This window comes from Rana temporaria, chromosome 6, assembly GCF_905171775.1.
Source record: "Rana temporaria chromosome 6, aRanTem1.1, whole genome shotgun sequence".
Lineage (NCBI taxonomy): Eukaryota > Metazoa > Chordata > Amphibia > Anura > Ranidae > Rana > Rana temporaria.
This window is the reverse complement of record NC_053494.1, coordinates 1,641,840-1,655,964: the sequence shown is the minus strand read 5'-3', so window position 1 is coordinate 1,655,964 and position 14,125 is coordinate 1,641,840. Positions and strand designations below refer to the sequence as shown.

Sequence of the window (14,125 nt, the reverse complement as noted above, 5' to 3'; positions counted from 1 at the left end):
CCAGGACTGAGAAGACCGGGCCAGGACCAATAAGCTCAGCCACATCCCACCCATTGCATAGCACAACCAAGCAAGTCAGTGTGGGTAACAGTGTGAAGGGATACTCAATAGCTACACCCCTGTAAACCCACATAGTTTAAAGGTTCAAAGTTGGCAGTATAAAATTATATGCTTAGATTGCTTTTTCTGTTCAATCATCGGGGATGGAGGTGCTCGGCTAATAACCGGCGCCTCACATAAAGTCCCAATCTTTTAGTTTTTCATATTCATGACAGGAGAGATAACCCTTCCACACAAGATTTGCCTTAAAAGGTTAGTTCACCTTTAGTACAAATTTTCTTATGCAGATAACGGGCATCTGTAGATAAAAACAAATTGAGCGGCTCTGACTAAATTTAAATATTGCCCTTACTCTAAGTGTAGCCATTTACATACCTCCTCAAGCCTGTCTGGAATACTCCCAGGATGTTGCTAGGAAGTCGCTAAGTGAGACCTAGTCATTATTGCTCACCTCACAGCACCAACACCGCACAACACCGGAGCGAGCAGTCAAGTGAGGAACACAGATATCAATTAAAACATGACAGAAGATAGGCAACACGTATGTCAAATTTGGTCAGAGCTGCGTAGTTTGTTTTTATCTACAAATGCCCATTACTTCAAAGTGTAAACTAACCCTTATGCCTCGTACACACGATCGGTTTTCCCGATGGTCAAAAAGGAAAGGAAAACTGCCAGGAGAGCTTTGGTCGGGAAAACCGGCCGTGTATGTATGCTCCCTAGAAGTGTTTCCCCATAGAAAAACCGAGAGGAAAAAAACGCTGCGGTTCGCGGCGAGAAAAAAGAGAACATGTTTTTATTTTTTAAACCGCAGTTTTCCTGTCAGGAAAACTGCTAAGGAGCATACACTCGGCCAGTTTTCCTGGCCAAAGGAAAACACTGCAGTTTTCCCGATGGGAAAAACCGGTCGTGTGAACGAGGCATGAAAGTTGATCCCTATCACACTATCAAACTAAAACGTTATAATATATATTTAGACATTCAAATTAGGGATCCTCTACATTTTTAGTCTCTGTGTTCCTCTGGCTTCTGGTCCAGAATCTTCTCAGAATGATCCTTCTCAGCTTGTTGCTGGCCTGGAAGATGACGGCGGCCTCGGCCGATGGAGATAATAATTGTAAATTCCAACAGAATATTGCCAGTGGGGAATTTTTAAGAAAAATGTCCATCTGAGACACACAGACAAATGCAGAAATGAGAAGTAAGAAGAAGATTGTCCTCAGTGCCGTGACATGAGCCTGAAGATTTGGACGTGTTGATCCCGAGTCGTTATTCTTCACCCTCCAGACGTGTCTGAGCAGAAAGGAGAAAGTGAGGACCAGACACAGAAGACTAAGGCAGAATGGAAGAAAGACGCCTAGGGTGTTTGCAGACACATAATAGGAAAACAGGTCATGGTAACTGTTACTAGAAGCTTCTGTACTGTTCTCAGAAGACTGGAAAGGACTTTCTGCATACACAGCCCAAAACCACGGGAGAGTCACAATGAACATCCCAAGTGCTGTCAGGAATAGAAGGTGACTCAGGAAATTGGACACAATTCTCTTTATCCAGATGAAGAACCCATAGCTGAGATTGGTGATGCTGGTACAGTAATGAGCCGAGAGCCAGAAGGTCAACCAGAAGTTGTAATAGGTTAGGAAGAAAAGTGATGTGTGCATAAATCCACGGACTTTTGTAACATAAATGACTGCTGGACACAAGACATAGAGTATCATCTGTAGACTCATCACACACTGGAATAGAATATTCACAATTCCCTTCCCCAGAAAGATCACATCGGAGGGACTCAACTTCTCTTTCTTTCTGATGATGTCCAGATTACCCATCACAATACAAGTGTTAGAAGGGATTGCCAAGACCAGTCCCAAGACTGAAGAGACTAACATAGATAAGGAGTCCGGAGACATCATGTTGAGGTTTGGTGTGATCTCCGGACAGAGATGACGGGACACGTCCAGTGATAGCAGACAGAATGATAGAATTAGAGTTGGAATTATGGAAAAAGTCTTCAGACATCCGTCTCATGAGTGACTTTGCATAAATGTGACGCATTTCATTTCAATGCCGACATGTAAAGTACGGAGCATCCCGTGTAATACAATCTCTGACTCATTTCCATTATATTGAAATAATTCACCACTTCAGGACTGGAGGCTGTTTGTCTCTTATTGATTATTATATACACTCAGTACTATGATTATTATATACACTCAGTACTATGACTATTATATACACTCAGTACTATGACTATTATATACACTCAGTACTATGACTATTATATACACTCAGTACTATGACTATTATATACACTCAGTACTATGATTATTATATACACTCAGTACTATGATTATTATATACACTCAGTACTATGATTATTATATACACTCAGTACTATGACTATTATATACACTCAGTACTATGATTATTATATACACTCAGTACTATGATTATTATATACACTCAGTACTATGACTATTATATACACCCAGTACTATGATTATTATATACACTCAGTACTATGATTATTATATACACTCAGTACTATGATTATTATATACACTCAGTACTATGATTATTATATACACTCAGTACTATGATTATTATATACACTTAGTACTATGACTATTATATACACTCAGTACTATGATTATTATATACACTCAGTACTATGACTATTATATACACTCAGTACTATGATTATTATATACACTCAGTACCAGTGGCGGAACTACCGCCATAGCGACCCACGCGGGCGCTATGGGGCCCGCAGCTGAGTGAGGATCAGGGGGGCCCGGTGAGGATAAGAGCATCGGAAAATTGACCGAGTCTTTCTTTTTTTTTTTTTTTCCACCGCTGCCGCAGTAGAGAAAATGTGTCTGTGTATGTGATATGCATGTTGGGAAGTACCATCGGCGCTATGGGGGAGGGGGTGCGGCATGAAAAAAACCTCCATGCTCCTAAAATGATTCCCACTCGTCCTTCTATGGCTGCGTCCGTCTCCCGCAAGCCCTGGCGGCGGCACGGCACAGCACATTTTCACCTGCAAAAAAAAAAATTAGCTCAGCAGCTGTCAGCATGGAGGAGCCGAGTTGACAGGCGCCCCCATGCTTGGTGAATAGTGTGATCGTCCAAACTAGCGTCATTCGGCTGGGTAGCTAGAGTAGGCGGAGCCTACCCTCCTCTGCGCGCCTTGTTTGACTTCATCTCGTACCCATCATGTGGAGGACTGAGCCTGGACAGGTGAGGAGACTTTGCTATTAGGGGAACCGGAAACCCCAAAGCCAGGCCCAGGCAGCAGCAGGTTAGGCCAGCCAGGTACCATGAATCATGTGTGTGTGTCAGGGACAGCTGCCACCTATTCCAGCAGAAAAACACAGAGGAGAAAGCTAGTAATTCACTAGGAAAGTAGATCTATTCAATTTTTTTCTTCCTGGAAATGTTGATGTTGCTAACTGAGTTATTGAGCAAATATTTTATTTCACATAGGCATTGATTCTGCTTTTTATCATGTGTATGTTGCATTGTATCATCATGATGTGTGCCAGATTCCAACTGCAAGACAGTGCCAAGCCACCAAAATGTATAGTGCTTGCTCAACATGGATTAAATAAATGAGAAATATGCATAGCCATAGATATCATAAATAAAGTGATTTGTGCAAGTAGTACCTGCTGTTGCACAAATCACTTTATTTATATCTATGGCTATGCATAATTCTAATTTATTTAATCCATATTGAGCAAGTACTATATTTGATTGGCTGCTTGCATCTGTGTGGTCTTTCAGAGCACTTTGCAGGCACTATTTTGTAGCGCTGCAGCACCTGCAAAGCTCCTCAGTGTGAAAGTAGCCTAAGACCCCTTTCACACTGAGGCACTTTGCAGACGTTATAACGCGCACGGGTTACGGGCAGCAAAATGCACCTTCGCCTGAGTTGGCAAAAATCCTTGCACTGGCCCTGATCGCCGGCATGGTCTCCCAGCCAGGGGAAGAGAGAGGAGAGGAAGAGGCGAGCTGTCCGTATCAGCAGAGAGCGGAATTGCCCGCTGTAATAGCTTTCATTAGAACTTCCAGTGTTGGGCTAAGAGGTGGGGCTATGTGACGATGAGCCCCGGGAAGACGGGAAATTCAAATGAAAGCTATTACAGCGGGAAATCCCGCTCTCTGCTGATCCGGCCGGCTTGCCTCTTCCTCTGCACAGGTGAGGCTGTATTGGGCACAGGCAGGCCAGGCTGTATGGGGCACAGGCAGTTCAGACTTTATTGGGCACAGGCAGGCCAGGCTGCATTGAGCACAGTTCATGCCGCATTGGGCAGAGGCAATGCTGTATAGGGCACAGTCACTCTGTATGGGGCACAGGCAGGCCAGGCTGTATTGGGCACAGGCAGGCCACGCTGCATTGGGGCACAGGTCACGCTGCATTGGGGCACAGGTCACGCTGCATGGGGAACCGGTCACGCTGTATGGGGCACAGGTCACGCTGCATTGACACTAGGGCGGCTCTGGGGGGGCCCCATACCCCATTTTGCTATGGGGCCCTGTGATTTCTAGTTACGCCCCTGCTCATTACTATGACTATTATATACACTCAGTACTATGACTATTATATACACTCAGTACTATGACTATTATATACACTCAGTACTATGATTATTATATACACTCAGTACTATGATTATTATATACACTCAGTACTATGATTATTATATACACTCAGTACTATGACTATTATATACACTCAGTACTATGATTATTATATACACTCAGTACTATGATTATTATATACACTCAGTACTATGACTATTATATACACTCAGTACTATGACTATTATATACACTCAGTACTATGACTATTATATACACTCAGTACTATGATTATTATATACACTCAGTACTATGACTATTATATACACTCAGTACTATGATTATTATATACACTCAGTACTATGACTATTATATACACTCAGTACTATGACTATTATATACACTCAGTACTATGACTTTTGATCTTCCAGTTTCCAGTGACCACAGCGTCTCTTATCTCTACACCAAAACTACATCTCGGGAATAAAGCATGGTGACCTTATCTATACATTTCATTTGTTATAGCACATTCAGGATTCAGGATTTTAAAGGGGGTTATCAAGAAATATTTTTATATTCATCTTCCTCCAGGATTGCTGCGGCCCCATCCAGAGTCATACGATGAAACAAGCCTGTGATCTGCGATAAAAAGGACACCACAATGGTAACCTTCATAGGGTTCTATTTATCTGTTACTGCAACAAACTAGAGACCGCACCCCCGATGATGTCACTTCTCGGTAAAACTTTATTCAGGCACAAGCAGCATGTAACATGTTCTCATTCAGGAAATTCCCCCCACTAATGCATTTCACCCCAATGGGAATAATTGCAGAGATGAAAGTGGCCACAGAGGAGCTAATTCTAATCACAACCTTGGAAGCCACCAAAGAATTCATACATGTTGCACTTCCCTCCTCCACATGCTTGCATTAAAGGTCTGCTACAGATTTTCTGGGGGGCCTCAAGCATTTTTTGGGGGTTTGCATGAGATGCCCTCTTAAAGTCCATACCAGACTCAAAGGGTCAGGTATGTATTGGGGGGGGGGGGGGTCTGTAAATATATTTTTTCTAATTCTTGCGTAAAATGTGCTACAGTAAAAATTACGTTAAAGTGGCTGTAAACCTCAGACATGAAATATGAACAAAGCATATCCCTCTATAGTGTGTACTTGCCTCAGTCCAGAGCACTAAGTGTAATTTCTGTCTGCTGCTTCCTTCCTCTACTATCAGCATGAGTCACTTCTAGACATGTACAATTTGTTTAGTTTCAAACTCGTTTTTTAATGAAATTCAACAAATTAGTTACATTTCACTATTTCTCCAAAAGGTGCAATTTAAAATTTACAAATATTTGTTATTTATTAATTGAATACAGGTTAAGATTTTATATTTAGTAGGAATTTAGCAGGAATTTTGTAAAATTTGCTGTGTTTGTATCTGCTAATAATGATTTTAGTGTATTTTTAGCGAAAATATTACTTTGGTAAACATTTGCGCAAATATCGTAGGGGCCTTAAAAATCAGTAGCACCTTCTTTTTATTCTACTGGCCATGTGCTTTCAGAAAATGTATGGGGTTGGGGGGTCTTTTACAAATTCTGAAAGCTGTAAGTGAAAAAGGAAAACCTCCAGATTTTCTAAGAAACATTTGTATTCCTCAGATTCCTATGCTTTCAGAAAATATATGATTTGGGGGGTCTTTCACAAATTCTGAATACTGTAAGGGAAAAATGAAAACCTCTAGATTTTTTGAGAAATTCGTATATTTAAATTTTTGCATACGTTCAAGTCTAACCATTTTGAAAAAAGGCGCAAAATGTAACATTTACAAATATTTGTAATGTATTAATTCCATACAGGTTAAACTTTTATATTTCGTTGGAATTTAGCAGGAAATTTTGTAAAAATTTGCTGTGTTTTTATCTTCTAATAATGATTTTAGTGTATTCTTGACAAAAATATTGTTTTGATAAACATTTGCGCAAATACCACGGGGCCTAAAAAATCAGTAGCGCCTTCTTTTTATTTCAGAGGTCATATGCTTTTGGAAAAGATTTGGTATGGGGGGGGGGGGGCTTTTACAAACTCTGAAAGCTGTACGTGAAAAATAAAAAACCTCCATATTTTTAGAGAAATTTTTGGGTACGTTTGATTTTCACCATTTTGCAAAAAGGCTCAATTTAAAATTTACAAATATTTGTTATGTATTAACTCCATACAGGTTAAGCTTTTATATTTAATAGGGGTTTAGCAGGAATTTTGTAAAATTAGGTGTGTTTTATCTGCTAATAATGGTTTTAGTGTATTTTTAGCAAAAATATTGTTTTGATAAACATTTGCACAATTACTGCAGGGTCTAAAACATCAGTAGCACCTTATTTTTATTCCAGAGGTCATATGCTTTCAGAAAAGATGTGGTCTGGGGGGCCTTTTACAAACTCTGAAAGCTGTACGTGCTGGCTAAAATGACATTCAAAAAGAAACTGCTTCATGTTGGCATTTAAATGTTTATATTTTTTTTTGTACGTCAGTTACTCTGGTATTCCAGTACCAAAACTAAAATGCCATTTGAGTAATAAAACTCTCCTTCTCCAACAGGAATCTTGTTTGTATTGCTCATTTAGTCTCTAGAGTGTTGCCTCTGGTTTCTTTTAAACCTTGAATCTGCTGGATAAATCTATTATTTCAACTACAAAATAAAGAAACATAAAAAAATGTATGAAAATCGTCCATTACCTGGCCCTTCAGGTCTGGTATTGATATTAAGGGGAACTCCACACCAAAATGTAAAAAAAAGGCGTGCCCCCAAAATCCACACCAGACCCTTATCCAAGCATGCAACCTGGCAGGCCGCAGGAAAGGAGGGGTGCCCTCCCCCCTCCTGAATTGTACCAGGCCACATGCCCTTAACATGGAAAGGGTGCTTTGGGGCCCCACCAAAACAGGGGGTGCAGTGCAGCCTTTTTGGCCCATCTGCTAACTGACCGCTGCCTTTGAGGATCAGTAAGAAATTGTTCCGAGTTGGAGCAAATTGGGCTGGGCTTTATAAGAGTTTTTAGAGCTCTGCTGACAACTCCAAAATTAAGGTTTTCTCATCATCTTCAGCCCCAGTGACAATGATCACTGGGACAAGCTGAGAAGAGCGACCCAAGTGAGGAACACAGACAGCAATTAAAACATCACAGTAAAGATATCCCTTCCACACTCCATACAAAGCTAAAATATTTGTCCTTAAAGGGTTAGTTCACCTTTAGCACAAAACTTTCAATGCAGATAACGGGCATCTGTAGATAAAAACAAATTGAGCGGCTCTGACTAAATTTGAATATTGCCCTTGCTATAAGTGTTGCCATTTACATACCTCCTGAAGCCTGTCGTGAATACTCCCAGGATGTTGTTGGAAGGCGCTAAGTGAGTCATTATTGCTCACCTCACAGCACCAACACCGCACAGCAACACCGGAGCGAGCAGTCAAGTGAGGAACACAGATAGCAATTTAAACATGACAGAAGATAGGCAACACGTATATCAAGGACATTCGTCAACTTTGGACAGAGCTGCGCAGTTTGTTTTTATCTACAGATGCCCATTACAGGGTAAACTAACCCTTTAAGTTGATCCCTATCACACTATCAATCTAACACATTATAATATATATTTAGACATTCAAATTAAGGATCCTCTACATTTTTAGTCTCTGGGTTCCTCAGGCTTCTGGTCCAGAGTCTTCTCAGAATGATCCTTCTCAGCTTGTTGCTGGCCTGGAAGATGACGGCGGCCTCAGCCGATGGGGATAAGGATTGTAAAGCCCAAAATAATATTGTCAGTGGGGAATTTAGAAGAAAAATGTCCATCCGAGACATGCATACACATGTGGAAATGAGAAGTAAGAAGAAGATTGTCCTCAGTGCCGTGACATGAGCCTGAAGATTTGGACGTGTTGATCCCGAGTCGTTATTCTTCACCCTCCAGACGTGTCTGAGCAGAAAGGAGAAAGTGAGGACCAGACACAGAAGACTAAGGAAGAATGGAAGAAAGATGCCTAGGGTGTTTGCAGACACATAATAGGAAAACAGGTCATGGGAACTGTTACTAGAAGCTTCTGTACTGTTCTCAGAAGACTGGAGAAGTCTTCCTGCATACACAGCCCAGAACCACGGGACACTCACAATGAACATCCCAAGTGCTGTCAGGAATAGAAGGTGACTCAGTAAATTGGACACAATTCTCTTTATCCAGATGAAGAACCCATAGCTGAGATTGGTGATGCTGGTACAGTAATGAGCCGAGAGCCAGAAGGTCAACCAGAAGCTGTAATAGAATAGGAAGAACACTGATGTGTTCACAAATCCACTGACTTCTGTAACATAAAAGACTGCTGGACACAAGACAAAGAGCATTCCATGTAGACTCATCACACACTGGAGGAGAATATTCACAATTCCCTTCCCCAGAAAGATCACATCGGAGGGACTCAACTTCCCTTTCTTTCTGATGATGTCCAGATTACCCATCACAATACAAGTGTTAGAAGGGATTGCCAAGACCAGTCCCAAGACTGAACAGACTACAATTAAGAAGGAGTATGGAGACATCACGTTGAGGTTTGGTGTGATCTCCGGACAGAGATGACGGGACACGTCCAGTGATAGCAGACAGAATGATAGAATGAGAGTTGGAATTATGGAAATAGTCTTCAGAGATCCGTCTCATGATTGACTTTGCATAAGCGTGACGCATTTCATTTCAATGCCCACATGTAAAGTATGGAGCATCCCGTGTAATACGATCTCTGACTCATTTCCATTATATTAAAATAATTAACTACTTCCGGACAGGAGGCTGTCTGTCTCTTATTGACTATCATGCACACTCAGTTCTATGACTTGTGATCTTCCAGTTTCCAGTGACCATAGCGTCTCTTATTTCCACACTGAAACCATATTTTGGAATAAAGCATGGTGACCTTATCTATAAATTTCATTTTTTATGGCACATTCAGGATTCAGGATATTTAGGGGGTATTAGGGGGGTTATATATAAATATTTTTATTTTCATCTTCCTCCAGGTTTGGTGCAGCCCGATCCAGAATCATCCGATGAAACAAGCCTGTGATCTGCAATAACAAGGACACCACAATGTAACCTTCATAGGGTTCTACTTATCTGTTACGGCAACAAACTAGAGACCGCACCCCCCGATGTCACTTCTTGGTAAAACTTTATTCAGGCACGAGCAGCTTGTAGCATGTTCTCAATCAGGAAATTCCCCCACACAGACGCATTTTGCTTTATTGCAGAGATGAAAATGGCCACAGAAAAGCTTATTTTAAACACAACATTGGAAGCCACCATAGAATTCATACATGTTGCACATCCCTCCTCCAGCCAGCCAGGCCACATGCTTGCATTAAAGGTCTGCTATGGATTTCCTGGGGGACCTCAAGCATTTTTTTTGGTTTTGCATGAGACGCCCCCCTTAAAATCCATACCAGACTCAAGTGGAATTTTGCAAGTTATGTTGTGTTTATGTACACTATTAATGATGTTAGTGTATTTTTAGCAAAAATATTGTTTTTTGATAAACATTTGCGCAAATATTGTGCTGCCTAAAAAATCAGTAGCACCTTATTTCTATTCTACTGGCCATGTGCTTTCAGAAGATGTATGGTTTGGGGGATCTTTTACAAATTCTGAAAGCTGTAGGTGAAAAAGGAAAACCTCCAGATTTCAGAAGAAACTTTTGCGTACCTCAGATTTTCACTATTTCTCTAAAAGGCGCAATTTAAAATTGACAAATATTTGTTATTTATTAACTGAATACAGGTTAAGCTTGTAAAATTTTGTAAAATTTGCTGTGTTTGTATCTGCTAATAATGATTTTAGTGTATTTTTTTGTGAAAATATTGCTTTGGTAAACATTTGCGCAAATATCATGAGGCCTTAAAAATCAGTAGCACCTTCTTTTTATTCTAGAGGTCCTATGCTTTCAGAAAATATATGGTTTGGGGGGTTTTTCATAAATTTTTAATACTGTAAGGGAAAAATGAAAACCTTCAGATTTTTGGAGACATTTGTATATGTACATTTTTGCGTACGTTCAATTTGATGCAAAAAAGGCACAATGTAAAAATTACAAATATTTATTATGTCTTAACTCCATACAGGTTAAGCTTTAATATCTAGTTGGAATTTAGAAGGAATTTTGTAAAATTAGCTGTTGTTTTATCTGCTAATAATGGTTTTAGTGTATTTTTAGCAAAAGTATTGTTTTGATAAACATTTGTGCAAATACGGCAAGGTCTAAAAAATCAGTAGCACCTTCTTTTTATTTCATAGGTCATATGCTTTCAGAAAAGATATAGTATAGGTGGTCTTTTACAAACTCTGAAAGCTGTAGGTGAAACATGAAAACCTACAGATTTTTTGAGAAATGTTTGGGTACGTTCGATCTTCACTATTTTGCAAAAAGGCGCAATTTAAAATTTACAAATGTTTGTTATATATTAACTCCATACAGGTTACGCTTTTATATTTAGTAGGGATTAATAGGAATTTTGAAAAATTAGCTGTGTTTTGATCTGATAATAATGGTTTTAGTGTATTTTTAGCAAAAGTATTGTTTTGATAAACATTTGTGCAAATACGGCAAGGTCTAAAAAATCAGTTGCACCTTCTTTTTATTCTACTGGTCCTATGCTTTTAGAAAATATATGGTTTAGGGGGTCATTCACTAATTCTGAATACGGTAAGGGAAAAATTAAAACCATCAGATTTTTAGAGAATACTGTATATTTACATTTTTGCCTACGTTAAACTTTAACAATTTTTGCAAAAGGCGCACTGTAAAAATTACAAATATTTGTTATGTTTTAGCTCCATACAGTTTAAGCTTTTATATTTAGTTGAAATTTAGCAGGAGTAGTGTAAAATTAGCTGTGTTTTTATCTGCTAATAATGGTTTTAGTGTATTTTTTGCAAAAATATAGATTTGATAAACATTTGCGCAAAAACCAAAGGGCCTAAAAAATCAGCAGTACCTTCTTTTTATTCTACTGGTCCTATGCTTTCAGAAAATATATGGTTTGGGGGGGGGGGGTCTTTCACAAATTCTGAATACTGTATGGGAAAATGAAATCCTTCTGAGCCGAGAGCCAGAAGCTCAACCAGAAGTTGTAATATGTCAGGAAGTAAACTAATATGCTCACAAATACACGTAATTTTACAATGTATCGGTCTGCTGGATGAAAGACGAAGAGCATTCCCCGTAGACTCATCACACACTGGAGGAGAATATTCACAATTCCCTTCCCCAGAAAGATCACATCGGAGGGACTCAACTTCCCTTTCTTTCTGATGATGTCCAGATTACCCATCACAATACAAGTGTTAGAAGGGATTGCCAAGACCAGTCCCAAGACTGAGGAGATTACAATGGATAAGTCATCTGGAGACATCATGTTGAGGTTTGGTGTGATCTCCGGACAGAGATGACGGGACACGTCCAGTGATAGCAGACAGAATGATAGAATTAGAGTTGGAATTATGGAAATAGTCTTCAGAGATCCGTCTCATGAGTGACTTTGCATAAACATGATGGATTTCATTCCAATGCCGACATCTAAAGCACGGAGTACACTGTGTAAACAATCTTTTTATATTTTCCATTATACCGACGTACTTAACCACTTCAGCTGGTGGCTGTTTGTCTTTTGCTGACTATTATAATTTCAACGAGTTTTTATTGAAGTTTTTCCACATGAACAAAAATAGAAAGGTACAAGTAATCAGATCACGTCATACACTGAGACAGAGTGGGGATCTTCATTGGAATAGAGGCGAATGGCATAACCAATTGATAAGCATATGTGAGCTAAATAGCCCATACTATAGGATGAAGAGTGATACTCCACCCCCAGACACCCCATCTGGGATCAAACTGTGTCAGGGGGGGGACAAGACAACGCACCCCATTTGCATTGCAGAAAATATTGGCTTGCAGGTACCAAGTAACATAGATGACACCTTGAAATCATAGTACAGTGGAACCTCGGATTGCGAGTAACGTGGTTAACGAGCATTGAGCAATACGAGCGCTGTGTATTTTTTAAAATCCTGACTCGGTTTGCACGTCGCACAACCGCACAATTGTCAGTTAAAGCGACGCAGTGCCGAATCGCAAAAAGTGGCCACGGTCTTTGACCAGCAATATGGTCCAGGGCTAAAGTGGTTAAGCACACCGCTGTCTTTGGGAAGACCGGCTACATGCGGCAGTCTCCCCCCTTGTTGGTCCCCAGCAGCGCTGTCCTCTCTTGCTCCCATGCCTCCAGGAAGGGCTTCCTCCTGTGTGTTATGGCAGGATCCTTCCAGCACCCAAGCAGGACCCCACCGCCCAGACTAGGGATGCACCTCAGGGGCCACGACAGCCTCCTCAGCACTATATGTCTATCTACCACCTGACTGCCCCGCTGGCATAGCCCATGTCTATTTACGAGGTAAACTCTGCACACTTCCAGCCCACTAGTGGGGATTGGCTGGGGCCTCATAAATATTCCAGGCAGCTCTTCCTAACCTCCTGCCCACTAGCTCTAGAACATTCTCCAATGTTCCAGAAACAGGGGAGGAGGCACCGGAGGAGCTGTCAGGATGAGTCATCCAGCACTGACTCACTGAACCCTGACCCAGATTCAACCACTCATATCTGTCTGTCTTTCTCAGGACATTATACATTTTCTAAAGAGAAAGAGAATAACAATGGCAAGTAAGAGAAAATTTCCCCAATAGTGTCTTAGAAAGCATAAACACCTTGGGCCAGATCCACAGTGAGAGTACGCCGGAGTATCTACTGATACGCCGGCGTACTTTCAAATTTCCCGCGTCGTATCTTTAGTTTGAATCCTCAAACCAAGATACGACGGCATCTGGGTTCGATCCGACAGGCGTACGGCTTCGTACGCCTTCGAATCGTAGATGCAATACTTTGGTGTCCGCTGGGTGGAGTTTGCGTCGTTTTCCGCGTCGGGTATGCAAATTAGCTATTTCCGACGCTCCGCGAACGTACGCGTGGCCGTCGCATTCTCTTACGTCTAGTCTGCTTTTTCCGGCGTATAGTTAAAGCTGGTATTTAGCGGCGTATAGTTAGATTTGCCATTTTAAGTATGGCCGTCGTTCCCGCATCGAAATTTGAATTTTTTTTATATTTGCGTAAGTCGTCCGTGAATCGGAATGTACGTAAGTCCCGTCTAAGTTAAAAAAATGACGCCCTAGCGACGTCATTTAGCGCAATACACGCCGGGAAATTTCGGGACGGCGCATGCGCAGTTCATTCGGCGCGGGGACGCGCTTCATTTAAATGAAACACGCACCCTACCCGCCCAATTTGAAATCCGCCACCAGAAATACACTACGCCGCTGTAACTTACGGCGCAAAATCTTTGAGGATTTGAAACAAAGCCAAGTAAGTTACGGCGGCGCAGC

The 14,125-nt window shown here is 40.9% G+C and overlaps 2 protein-coding genes across 2 annotated transcripts; both read right to left on the bottom strand.

Moving 5' to 3' along the window:
* Positions 1-1,046: 1,046 nt before the first annotated feature.
* Positions 1,047-1,973, bottom strand: LOC120942751 (taste receptor type 2 member 40-like). The gene has a single exon (XM_040355677.1). It carries the CDS (start codon positions 1,971-1,973, stop codon positions 1,047-1,049), a length of 927 nt encoding a protein of 308 aa, XP_040211611.1.
* A 6,346-nt stretch (positions 1,974-8,319) lies between these two features.
* Positions 8,320-9,243, bottom strand: LOC120942750 (taste receptor type 2 member 40-like). The gene has a single exon (XM_040355676.1). The coding sequence runs from the start codon at positions 9,241-9,243 to the stop codon at positions 8,320-8,322; it is 924 nt and encodes a 307-aa protein (XP_040211610.1).
* Positions 9,244-14,125: the final 4,882 nt, after the last annotated feature.